Raw genomic sequence first — 13,634 nt, 5'->3', positions numbered from 1 at the left:
ACAACACCAGGTGCTTTCTTGATACACATTGTATTGTAATGACCGAATATATTTTATTATCTGATTGAAAAAAAATGTTGGTTAACTACTAAACTTTACCAGAAGTTTGGTACCGTAAAATTTTATTTCATTAACAAAGTTTAGTATATAATTTTGCATTACATGAGAAATCACTACTAACATGAAATTTCAAGGATCCAGCAGTGTTCTAAATCCTATTGAAACCTGTTTCAAACTATAAGAATGAATTTCACTAACCCTTTGTATCTTCAAACTACTGAACTAATCAAAAGGAAAAGATCCTTTGAACTTACGTTCCCAAAGTACCGGTAATAAACCAGCCTGGACCAGAGATGCTGCATGTTCAGGTAAACCCTTTGCTAAGGAATTAAGAACAGTCACTACTTCAGTTTTAAGGAGGATGTCCATGTCTTGTGATTGGAGAATTTGTAAAAGTCTAACTACTATACCCTGCTCGATGATCGATCCCTTCTCTCGTACACTGCCAATGACTGCAAATTTTAGTTCGCTGAAAAAGAATAATCAATTACCAATCTTATAATCTTGTTATATTCTCTACTGCTCTACTGAAGACATATCAAACACTAAAAATCATGTCTACCTAATAAATACAAACCCACTTCTATGGCTGTGATAACAGCAGACAAACAGTAAAATATATATATGTTGGGGGATAGGGAAGTAGATGGATAGAAAAAGGATATTCATAGAAAACTGAGTGTTCTCATTTTTCGTTCCAATCTGCTGAACTCCCACTGGAGCAGAAGTAAAAGCTATATAATGGACAGAAAGGTTCATTTCAAAAATATTAGAAACTGAAGAAGAATTTTCACCAAAATGGCATTACTGAGACAAAATTCACATAGCTACTGTGTAATAGTTGTTAAGAACAGACCCTAAAGCCCAACTGTTTGTAAAATTGCATGAGCACCTCTTTGAGTAATAAGGACATAAGAAGACAATTGTATGTAGAGTACTGTACAGTGAACCCCCCATATTCGCGGGGGATGCGTCCCACATCCCCCCGCAAATAGCTAAAATCCGTGAATACTTAAAACCCCTCAAAAAACACTGAGAACTGCCCATTTTGATAGTTTAAACACAGAAAAACCCCCGTAAAAATGCATATACCTGAGTATTTTAATAGTTTTATCACAAAAAGTGCATTTATTCATGAAAATTATATGAAAATACAGTAATTAGTCAATATTTCTAAGTGAAAAATACCGCGAATGGGCTAATTTTCCGCAAATAATGGCTAGATATGTTCCACAGAGAAACCCGCGAATGCATGAGTCCACGAATCATGAGAACGTGAATATGGGGAGTTTACTGTAATTATGACAAAATGAGAATACCAGGAAAATTTTCTGAAACCTGACATAAATAAAAATTATGATGAAAAAAAAAAAAAAAAAAAAAAAACAGGTACAGTCAAATAAGACAAATGCAAATCATCTCTCTATCTGCTACTCTATCATAGAGTCTTATTTGAACAGTGACTAAAAACGCTGAGTATACAGTTCAAACTACATATGATTCCTTTGCAAAAACAAAGAAAACTCTCATTAAATCACATGTAGGTGATTGTCATTTTATTCTGTAACTGGCTACTATCAAATTACACTGTTACCTTACATAATGTACTTCAAATCATAAAGTTACCACAATAAATTTTAATTCCCCATGAAAAGAAATTATAAATAAAATTCCATTATACTCAAACCTCTTAGAGTATCAATACAGTGCATTACTTACACAAGTATACTAGGATAATACATATGTTAATTACTCACCTTACTGCCTGAAAACATTTCTGATTATCATTAGAGTAGAGCTGATCGATGTAAGCCCTACTGTGTTCCACATCCTGCAATAACATGAAAAATTTCTTTATAAGATTTTTCCACAACTACTAAAATGTGCTAGTAAGAGGCATCTCCAGAAATAGAAGCATTATGTATAGTTTACTAATCTTGATAATGCACAGACTTACCCTCTGTACCATACTGCACCCAATGATAAGGCATCAGTACACTAAAATGCTGAAGTGATACCAATACAGTACACACAGATATAGGCTGACACTGATAATGATCCTTGTATCAGCGATAAGGAATGACACTCTTTCGTACAACAAATATGAAAATCTTATGCAAAAAATCAATTTCCGTAAAGAATAAAATATTTATTAGTTACAAATACATCAAATCCACTTGTGAAACTTAATGTCAACAAAGATTAATGCACTCATTAATTGCAAAAAGAAATCACATATAAAGTATAAAACTAGCTGAATCACATACAAATACTTAATTTAATAATTATTTTTTAAATACTTACCTCTCCATTATATGTACAGCTTTTAATTTCGCATCAGCAGTAGTTAGACAGATTGAAACAAAAAATGAGAACACTCAGTTTTCTATGAAAATCTGTTGCTATCCATCTACTTCCCCCAACCACAAACAGGGGAATGATAGGTACGAACAACCGTGGCCAGTCATCTACTTTTGTCCACTTTAAATGTGGGGAGGTAGGGCAGGCAACTGATATAATGGAAAGGTAAGTATTTAAAAAATAAATCTTAAATTAAGTATTTATATTTTTGACATGAATCTTACCTCTCCATTATACAGCTGGGCCACACATTTAACACTGAGGTGGGCAAAGTGAAAATCAGCAGGCCCACCAAAGGCTACTTAATACAATACAAATACTGTATGCACATATAAGTGTTTGCTTACCTAGTGAAACCAATCCACCAGCTATTACTGCCGCCTTGAGAGGATGGTCACTCAGGTACAAGAACCTCACAATGACGATACCTGAGGTTTCTTTGGAGGATGTCCCCTTCAGCAGAAGGGAGGGTAGGGTTACTGTGCCAAAACCCAGCAGAGCCAACTATGGATATGCAACAGTAGTACCTACAGACATGAAGGTACACTTCCTATACTCAACCATGAGTACCTCCAAACTTCCCAACTAAACACAAATGCAGCTAAAACTGCAGACAGAAAAGCTACAGATTGATTCAGGACATAATATCCCCTGCATAAACAAGAGGAGCTAATGCTCTGCAATAATCGTACTGAATTTCTACATCACGAAGATAATTCATTGTAAAAACAGAATTACAATGCCATTGGGCCGCCTCAATAACTTTCTCTAAGGATAAGTTTTCCAAAAATTCAAAGACGTAGCCACTGCTTGAATGTCAAGTGGCTTTACCTTCAAGGTAGACAATACATTAGGATCCAATTTTGCATGAGAGTCTTTCACTAAGGACCTAACGAAGAAGGACATTGCATTTTTACTCATTGGAAGGTCTGGCTTCCAGACACTAGAAAAGTGTCTTTACATTAGCCCTGATGTCTTTAATGCAATTCAGATAAATCCTTAAAAGCTGTCACAGGACAACAAAAGGGAATCTATCTCATGGGGTACTAAAGATTCCAAACTAGGTAGGGGCACTGTTCTAGACAAGGGTTTAGCCCTAAAATCATTTTTTGCCCAAAACAAAGGCAGAAAGGAAAGAACTGCCTTGTCCTTAGCAAAACTACCCTAAAAGAAAAAGCTTGTATTTCACTCACCCTCTTAGCTGTAGCTAAGGCCACCAAGAAGAGTTTTTATTGAAAGTTCTCTCAATGAGGCCTATTCCAAAGGTTCACAAGGTGGTAACAAGAGAATCCTTAGAACGACATCTAGGATCCATCAGACAGATATAGGTATGTGTCTACATGCCTAAGAACAGAAGCCAACATGGCCCTATAGCCTTTAATGGCTGCTACTGAGAACTTTTTCACATACCTGAGAAATAACAGAAACTTGATGATGTTGTTTATAGTGGTACAGGTGCAGGAAAACCCTTTACCCCAACACCAGGCTCTATACACTGACTACTGGCGTTGGTAGATCCAATTTGTCGGATCCCTCCTGGCACTGATAATGACCTTCCTACAAGCTTTCGAGAAGCCTCAAGCTTGCAGGGGACGGTGGACAGTCTCCAAGTGGTCAGCTGCAGCATGTGGGGGTTGCGATGATATCTTTTCTCCCTTGGTTGCTTCAAGAGATTCTTCCTGACAGGGAGAAGTCTGGGTAGATATATTAACCACTGAAGCAAGTCTGGGAATCAGACCTTCCTTGGCCACCAATGGGTAATCAAGGTAATGCGACAACTGACAGAATTGCCTAACTTGCTGATGACTTTTTGGATCATAGACAAGGGGGGAAAAAGCATAGCAGTCTAGACCTGACCAGTCTAATACCATTGCATCTACCGCCCAAGCCAGAGGATCTTGAACGGGTGACCAAAATACTGTACCAGCAGACGATGACGCCACCTGGTTGCAAACAGGTCTATGAAGGGGGATCCCCACAGCTTCCATAACTTGTTGCATACATCCCAATGTAAGGCCCACTCCGTCGTTATTACTTGATCCTTGCGACCGAGAACATCTTTGTTCCCAGGAACAAAGTGGGGCAGCTAAAATCTGCGAATACTTGACATCCTCCTCTAAAAAGTCTTATAACTGGCTATTTAAATAGTTAAAAACCAGACCCCTCTCTAAAAATCTTTATAACTGCTCACTTCTATAATTCAAACACCAAATGTACACCTTAAACTATCAATTCTACACAGAATATACCTTAAACTATCATCTAAAACACTAATATCATTTCAAAGTCATGTTACAACATTACCCTTAAAAATATATGACTTACAGCTAAGTGTGAAAACTATTCAAGTTAACCCTATCTTCAAGTACATCCATTTTCTCTCATACAGTATTGAAGCAGTTCCGTTTTCTTTGTACAGTACATGGTGTGGGGAAACACTGGGAAGTTAATTACTGTATACAGTATTTTAATATTTAATATGCACTGAAAAAAGAATACTCTGTATTGAGCTTGCTGTGTTTACATTAATATTACTGTTTGAAAATTAGTAAATCATCTTTTTATCATAAAAAATTTATTTAGTCACCAAAATAACACAAAAATACAGTAATTAGTGAATACTTCTCAACAAAAAATCTGTGAATTTCCTAACTTTTTGTGAATAATTCAGTGATAAGTTCCACAGAAAAATCCATGAATAGGTGAAGCCACGAATCCTGAACTGCAAATAGGCAGGGGTTAACCATAGTTCCAAAAGACTGATATGCAGGTCTTGAGTCCACAGACCTGACAGCTGCTTTTCACCTGTAATAACTCCTCAGCCTTTGTTTGATGCATCTGTATACAACGACAAGCCGGGGGGTTCTCGAGATCCAGCGATACTCCTTGCCAGAGACAAGGTTTGTCTCTCCACCACTGAAAGGTTTCTTCCAGATCCCTGGAAACTACCACCATATGAGAATCAGGGAGCACCCTCCAATCCCAGCATTGCTTCAGAAAAAACTGAAAAGGCCTCATTCTTTGCCTTGCCCCTGGTACAAGTTTTCCATCAAAGACGTGCCCCAACAGGGACAAACACTTCTTCACAGGAACAGGCCTAAAGCTTCAAAATTCTTCAAGAGCTGACAGCAAAAAATCTACACGTTTCATGGTAGGGAAAACCTTGAAATTCACAGTGTTGATCTCCATCCTGAGATAGGTCATCTTCTAGGAAGGAGACAGGGTCGACTTTGAGAAATTTATGACTATCCCCAACAACTGCGTTAAGACTCAAAATCATTTCTCTTCCCCTCAGAATGCCCTCCAATGTGGAGCCAGAATCGGCCAATCATCTAGATAAAGGATCATCTTTAAGCCCAACAAATGGGCCCACCTTCCTAAAGGAGCCAAAACCCTTTTGAAAACTTGTGGAGCCAGGCTTAGGCCAACACACATCGCCCTGAATTGAAAAAACTTTGTTCTCAAAAAATATCTCTGGTACTTCATGCACTCCATTTTGATGGGAATGTGAAAATATGCATCCTGCATATCTATCGATACCATTCAGTCCATGGACGCTAGAACTGAGCTCACTGACTCCATAGAGAACGTCGTCAGCCTTACAATAGCATTTAATCTGGAAACATCCAGAACAGGTCTCCATCCCCCTGTGGTTTTGGGGACTAGAAAAAGGCAATTGTACAAGCCAGGGCCTGGCTCTACAACTTCTTCTATTGCCTCTTTCTCCAGAAGTTTCAGGATTTCCAACTGAAGGAATTTCCGCTTCTCCGGATTGCAGAGATATGAAGAGTCACTGGAGAATCTGACAATGAGGAGACCTTACAAAATGAATCAAGTAACCCTCCTTTAGCACCTCCATAACCCATGGACCTGTGCCCAGATCTTTCCATACTTCCCAAAAGAGGGAAAGCCTTCCTCCTACTGGCAACGGAGGGCTGGAAACTTCATTTCAATGACTTACCGAATCCTCTGGAGGATCCTTGAAATGTCTCCTTAGATCTATAAGGCCTAACTGAATTTCCTCCTAAACAAGAAACTGCTGATGAAGTAGAGGGCACAGGGGAGGAGGAGGAAGAGGAGGAGGAAGCTCGGACATCTGAGCCTTGAATATCAAAGACCGTGTTTCCGTCCTCTCCACTTCCTGTGTGATGGATGATAAAGCTTCAGAACTCAAGATTTTTTCCAACTGAGGTTGAAAAAGGACAGTAGCTTTCTGTGAATCTATCACAGACCTGGAAAGACAAGAACACAACTGTTCCCGTTCTTTAAGAATAAAATTGACGTAAGAGTGAGCACTCTTGCCCACCACATCCTTCACGGCCCCATCTAAACAGCCAATAAAATCCAAAACTTACTTGCCCACAACAAAGTCCAGAGGGACAAAGTCATCAACAGAAGTCTGAGCACCGATAACTCTCAGACAATCTTCTGCCGAACTGGCCAACAGAAGCAGACTAACCAGCTACGGATGTTTATACCTATCGTTCCCCTGGTGGGGGGTGGGGGAAGTAGATGGATAGACAGATTTTCATAAAAAACAGTGTTCTAGTTTTTTGTTTTAATCTGTTTAACTACTGCTGGCGTGGAAGTAAAAGCTTCATAATGGAGAGGTAAGATTCATTTCAGAAAATCTGCATTTGGGGGAAATACACTACATGTACAGTATAATCCATTTACAATATTCACCATTATTCATGTACCTACCTATCCTCACTGCAAAGGAGGTGAAAGATTTACATAATGTATGCCTATTTATAATTATTTTTCACTTGGGTTGGGGAAAGGGAAGGAATATCTTTCAATCCCCTTACCTTACCCAAGTGAAAAATAATTAGAAATAGGCATACATATACAGTATACCTTAGTCAAAATTATACAGCATAGCAAAACTATGAATCTGACAATCACCTATAAACTTATTGCATAATTAGGCTACCCAACAAAAATCAATCCTTTTAACCCAGTCCCAACTTTCTTCTTGGCATTCACTTTAGTTTAAGCTCCTTTGCATTTTACAAAGCTAGCTATCAGTGGAGTTCATGGAATTACAAAAAGTTAAACATGCTTATATTGTACAGCACTTTCCCTGCAGATGGTTAATAAGTGATCAAGCATGACCTACGAAAACAGGATATCAATCCTGTGATGTATGAGTAGATATTCTCTTGGTTAAATTTTTTTAACCAATTCTGCTTAGCCTAGACTAAGCTAGGCTAAGCCCCATGACCTATGAGTTAAACTTAGACAGACAATGCAAGGTAGCCATATACAGTCCATGCTTGTGAACTAAGAAAACTCATTCTAAAGGATCACAACAGGCCAAGCTATGTAAGAACCTTCTGGCATAATCAAGGTAGCTTACACCATTGTAAGTGAGGTAAAGTTAGGCTTTGTTAAGAACGAGTTTAGTCCAGCCAGGGTAAAGCAGGGTCCTTAGTAAGGTATGATAAAGTTGGGTTACCTTATTAAAGATTTTGACCTCTCCTCTAATAAAATTACTAGACTAGGTTTAAATTGTAAGTTTTGCTTCAATTTACATTCATTTTGCCCGTCTCATAAAAAAAAAGTTAGCCTATGCTCCCCAACCCAAATACATACACACTTTGTTTCTCAGGTTTAATAACAGGACTGCATGTGGAAAAATGCCGCCTTGATAACGGTGGTCTCTTAATAAACAGACTGTCACTAGATGGAGCACCTGTAACCTCCTCACTGCCTTCGTATCCTTGGGCTGTTCATTTTCTCTTGTTACAGAAGCGATGAATGAAAATGTAAAAACTCCAATTGTTTCAAAGCAAAGCAGCCCTCCACCGGCCAACTTGTAAGTTGAATTTTTCTTTGTATTTTTTATTTTATAAACTGTTAATTTGCATGTACAGTATGCTATTATTTTTTATGCTCATTTATTACTTTTGTGTACAGTATAGTGTTAATGATACATTTCGTGGATTCTTTTTTAATATTGACATATATTTGCAGAATCCCCCCCCTCTCTGAAATCTCTTACACCTGACAACAGCTACTATATGTAACAAATGCTGAGGGTTGCCTGCATCTTGTTAATCATTTGATACTATGCCTGCTATTGATTTCTAGCAGCAAGTCACTTATTTTTTCCGTCTGTTTTCAATGAATGTAAAGATGCTGCCCATTGTGAATTTGTCTGAAAACTCTGCTTGCTTTTGGCTCCAGGAAACATTACACCTATTATGTGTTCTGACTAAATGTATTGCTGCTGACCCATCTTAATTAATAGCTCCTTATCATTCATGAATAACTGTACAGGACTTATGCATATATTATCAACATAATATATATTTGTCCATGTATATCTTGATTTAATTTTTTCATACTGACACTCAGTTTGAACCCATGTCCACGGCTAGGCTACGGTAAATGACTGGATTGTGACACAATGCGTAATTCTCCCATGCTCTGAACACTTCCAGAAAATGCATTTGAATGTGCCCCCATCAGCATCAGTGAGACTTGTGGCCCCTCTACACAGCAAGCTGTGACCTCTACATTCCTATCAAAGTAACTGTTTTCTCTTAAATTGTGAAATAATGGCATATTTCCGATTAAGTCGTGCACGGTGCTAACTTACCGGCCATGACTCTCTCAAAATTTTACTTAAAACATTTTAAAAGTAGACGAATGACGCAGTCTTGATATTTGCCAAGTCACATGTTTAAACAAACTGTCCATTTCCTGTGTTAAATCTGCAAAAAATTTGTACCCATAGACACTGATACCATTTCCTCTACATCAGTGGTAAACACTGCTGGCCATCGGGCCATGGATAAGGAACTCTTACGAATTTTCAGGCAGCTAAACACCAGAATAAGGTTATAAATTGAATAAATGTATTATGTGTTCATTATAATTCATTTGAGAATTTATTGGAACAAACCAGATTCAGAGACAAATTTCAACACTTTTCCTGTGAACTTCACGATGTTGCTATTTTTTGCGTTTTCCTATTTTTTTTATTTATTAATATATATTACATAGAGTGGAATATATGTATTACATGCATAGTGTAAGTTTTTTCAAATATAATGGTGTTTTAAGTAATATTTTGGAATTAAAACCTTTATTTCAGTCCTGTATTTTGGCATCATGGTATCTTGACTCTCGTGCCAATTCTAGATAAATTGTCATACTCAACTTTCTTGCATTTTTGCCAAAGTGGTAACATTCATATGTACACATTACATGTCTGAGAAGTTTACATTAAAGCAATGAAAAGTCCTAATAACAAAATACTACATCTTTATAATGAATAATTCACTAATGCATCATCCTTTCTCAGATGTTTGTGGCTGCTAGATGTACAATAAGGCTGGAAAATTGTTCACGCCACACTTTCACTACTTTGATGGAGTAAAGTGCTGTAAACAACTGTTCTCATGTATTTAAGTGGTATTTTGAGTGAATTAAGAACAAAATGTGTATAGTTAGTTACAATCAAATAACTATTGCGGGGTTTCAGTTGTTATGTCAGTAAGGATGGAACCACATGACCCCGGGGAATTCCATGTCTCATACTTTCACTAGTACTGGCAACAAAATGTTGTTTTACCGTGGTGATTACAACTAAAATCTTGCGTAACATCGATAAACATTACATATATATGCAAATACTGTTCAGTGCACTGTTAAATGAGTGCTGGGAAGGAAGTGTACAAGCGCCGCTCAGGGTGTATCATCATTTGGATGGACGCCATACTGAATTCAAATTGCCTGAACACTTACTGTACAAAGACTTCACATGCTTATTTTAGTTTGTATGGCAGTTTCCTATAGCTCATTTTGTTAATGAAACTTCAACCTTTTGAAAGATTTTCTTAAAGGTTTAATTTTGTTGTTGTTTCACCAATTAAATATTAAGTGAAAAGTGAAAATTCAGCGATCAATGTGTGTCATGCCCGATCATTTACCCAATATGGTAGGAATCAGCATTTTCAGTTCAGATGAGAAGGTTAGGTTACTTTACATCCATGTTGTTATTTCTTTATGGTAATTCTAAGTATTAGCTCCGTGCCTGTTTTTACCTTGGAAACTGGTTTTTTCTACACTTATAGGGCTTCTGATACTGGCGGTGCACTTGTTTGTTGTCGGCCAAATGGAGTGTCCCTTTGCCGTGTTAACAAGTTATTGCACTTGCCGCACGGGGTATGAACTGTTCCAAACAGATGTACCCGTGCTGTCTTGTGAAGATTGCGCATGGAAACCCCTTGTTGGATGGACTGCAGGGGTTCATTACAGGTTAATTACACTCGTGCAACAATAATTAGCAACCAAAAACTGTAGAAAAAGTCAAGTTAGAAGGAAATCGCCACCACGGAGCTACTACGTAAATCTACCTTCATTTGTGTTTACTGTCCAAATAATACAATTTCCCACTGTGAACCATCCAATAGCCTATGTTAGCCTAGCTAGTCTAGGCTTGTGAGATTTAATACCCTAACCACTCATTTCCAACAAAAAGAAACATCATATTCGTCATATTTTCGGAATCCCACAAAACGCTCTCATAAAACCAAATTTCACTATTTTTTAGTTCACGGTCTAACTGTGCATACTCTAGCCTAGCCCGAGTTCAAGTTTCCGGCCAGCTAATGAAGAATTAGAGGAATTTATGGTAGAACTATATCATATAGTAGCTCCGCGGCGGCGACTGCCTTCTAACTTAACTTTTTCTACAGTATTTTGGCTGCTAATTATGAATTTACCTTTAATTTTTGGCGCTCGAGTGTAATCAACCTGTAATTAACCCCTGAAGTCCTTCCAACAAGGGGTTTCCATACGTGATCTTCACAAGACAGAGCACGGCTACGTCTGTTTCAAAAGGTTCATATCCCGTCCGGCAAGTGCAATAACTTGTTAACGCATGGGTACCCAACACACCCCGGCCAGTACTAAACACGGCGAAGGGACATTCCATTTGGCCAACAACAAACAGATGCACCGCCAGTATCAGAACTCCTAAAAATATAGAGAAAACCAGTTGAAAAAGTAAAAACAGGCGCAGAGCTAATATAAAGAATTACCAAATTTATTTCTGGTGATAAAAATTTATTTCTCGCTATAATGTGGTTCGGATTCCACAATAAGCTGTAGGTCCTGTTGCTAGGTAACCAATTGATTCTTAGCCACGTAAAATAAGTCTAATCCTTCGGATCAGCCCTAGGAGAGCTGTCCACCAACTCAGTGGTCTGGTTAAACTAAGATATACTCTAGCCTAGCCTACCGGTAGCTAAAACTACTGTGGCCTCCGAAACATCAGTTGTCTACAATATCGCTACGTCCCCAGGAAAAGCAGTTAACTCTTACTAAATATTACGAAATCTAACAAATGACGCTTCACAATCTCTGCTTAAGCTTAATCTCGCCTAGGTTTCTTTATGTCTACCCGGTCAGTCTAGCCTACGGAGACATGAGGTAAGAGACCGCAATCCCAAAGCCTACCAAAATCTGGTTTCCCTGTCCATTCACTCTGAATTGTACAGTTATAATTTGTCAGTTGGTTACTAAAATCATCATCCTCACGTCATGCTTACCATATACGTTGGTAATACCTCCATGATTTAAGAGTTAATTGAACACGCAGGTATCCGGGATTTCGTTTGCCTGACAGCTGTGTTTTGATGCATCTGATATAGAGTATGTGAAGTAACTTATAAATTTCTATTTCACAAGATTTTTATAAAAATCTTTTAACCTGACACGTTGAAAAAATATCCACTCATTTTTTCACAAATCATTTATAGGCATATATAATAATAAAGCTTTATATTTATAAATATATTTCAGATGTTGCAGCACAAGCATTCGGGACCAACGATTTTATCATTCTAGACCTCATAGAGATGTAGGCAAAATTATCTCCTCAAACTGTGACTAAACTAGCCTATCGCCATGTTCGACACCTGACAATTGTGATATCAAGCACTCATAGGAAACATCATTTCTTAGCACTGCATTAAAACACCATGATCTCGCTAATAAAAAAAGGCAGACAAGCATCATATCTTCATCCTTTATCAAATATGATTTTCAAATGCCATGTAGAAAAAAATTTTTTTCATTGCTCAGCAAACAATTTCTTATCTAGTAAGACTGAATTAAGAAAATGTACATGATTATTTTACAGGAAATTTAACTGGCCCTTTGGGGCATTTAGTATCTCAAAAATGAAGAAAATTTTGAAATGAACGAAACTTGACACTAGCCACAACAACTTTTTGACTGTTAAAAACGAGATGAAGCATTCAGAGTTACCAGTAAACTGATAACCCAGCTCCTCTGAAACAAAAATTTACTGTGCTCACTAGAACACATAACCGTACGCTTTTTTACACTTAAATAGTAAAACATAGCTCCTGTCTCTAGAAACTGATAGGCAGGTAATTGTATTAAACATTTCATATCTTAAATAAAATGGTAAATATGACAGTAAAATCTGTACATAAAAATACTTTTGACTTATTGAAAGTGCAACAAAGATATGTGTGTAAACACTCACACACATGATATTGATATTTATATATATATATATATATATATATATATATATATATATATATATATATATATATATATATATATATATATGTGTGTGTGTGTATATATACATGCGTGCGTGTGTATGTATATGTATACATTCACACACATATATATATATGCGTGTGTGAGTACACACAAATCTTTGTTGCACTCTCAATAAGTCAAAAATGTTTTTATGTACAGATTTTACTATCATATTCACCATTTTGTTTAAGATATGACATATTTAATACAATTACCTGCCTATCACATGTAAAAAATGTTACGGTTATGTGTTCTAGTGAGCATGTGTGTATATATGTGTGCACGCGCGCGTGCAATGTAACTCACTAGCACCACAAAACAGAAGATTATGTAGACTAAATTGATTCTAGGATAGCTGATTTATTCAAGATTAAGTGGGCTAACGATTTGCAGGTGTCATTTTGATATATTTTCCGTTGATTAGTGTAATATGACTGTACTCTAGAATGTGTGTCTTTATGAATTATCATTTACGTGTGTGCAAGCGTGTGAGCTTTTATGTGCGCTCCTGACTACAGTATATCGTTCACTTTCGTATTTTTGTAATCTTATACTATCTTGTAAAGACGTCAGCTGTTTTTTATTTTTATAGTACGTCCTTTGACATTTCTTATAGC

At 37.2% G+C, this 13,634-nt stretch overlaps 1 protein-coding gene across 3 annotated transcripts in view; it reads right to left on the bottom strand.

The window, feature by feature from the left end:
* The window catches only part of LOC136854117 (armadillo repeat-containing protein 8-like), a 294,260-nt gene that overhangs the window by 32,643 nt on the left and 247,983 nt on the right, over positions 1 to 13,634 (bottom strand). The window contains exons 1-3 of one of the 3 annotated variants that reach the window (XM_067130305.1): positions 11,988 to 12,082; positions 1,818 to 1,891; positions 315 to 529 (exon numbers count right to left, since the gene is read on the bottom strand). In XM_067130305.1, the coding sequence (XP_066986406.1) occupies positions 315 to 529; positions 1,818 to 1,891; positions 11,988 to 12,011 (313 nt within the window). In that variant the 5' untranslated portion in view covers positions 12,012 to 12,082. Of the gene's footprint in view, positions 1 to 314; positions 530 to 1,817; positions 1,892 to 11,987; positions 12,083 to 13,634 lie in introns of those variants that run through there. The other 2 variants (XM_067130306.1, XM_067130307.1) reach the window with 2 other exon arrangements.

Source organism: Macrobrachium rosenbergii, chromosome 28, assembly GCF_040412425.1.
Source record: "Macrobrachium rosenbergii isolate ZJJX-2024 chromosome 28, ASM4041242v1, whole genome shotgun sequence".
Taxonomy (NCBI): domain Eukaryota; kingdom Metazoa; phylum Arthropoda; class Malacostraca; order Decapoda; family Palaemonidae; genus Macrobrachium; species Macrobrachium rosenbergii.
This window is presented reverse-complemented; position numbering and strand designations above follow the sequence as displayed.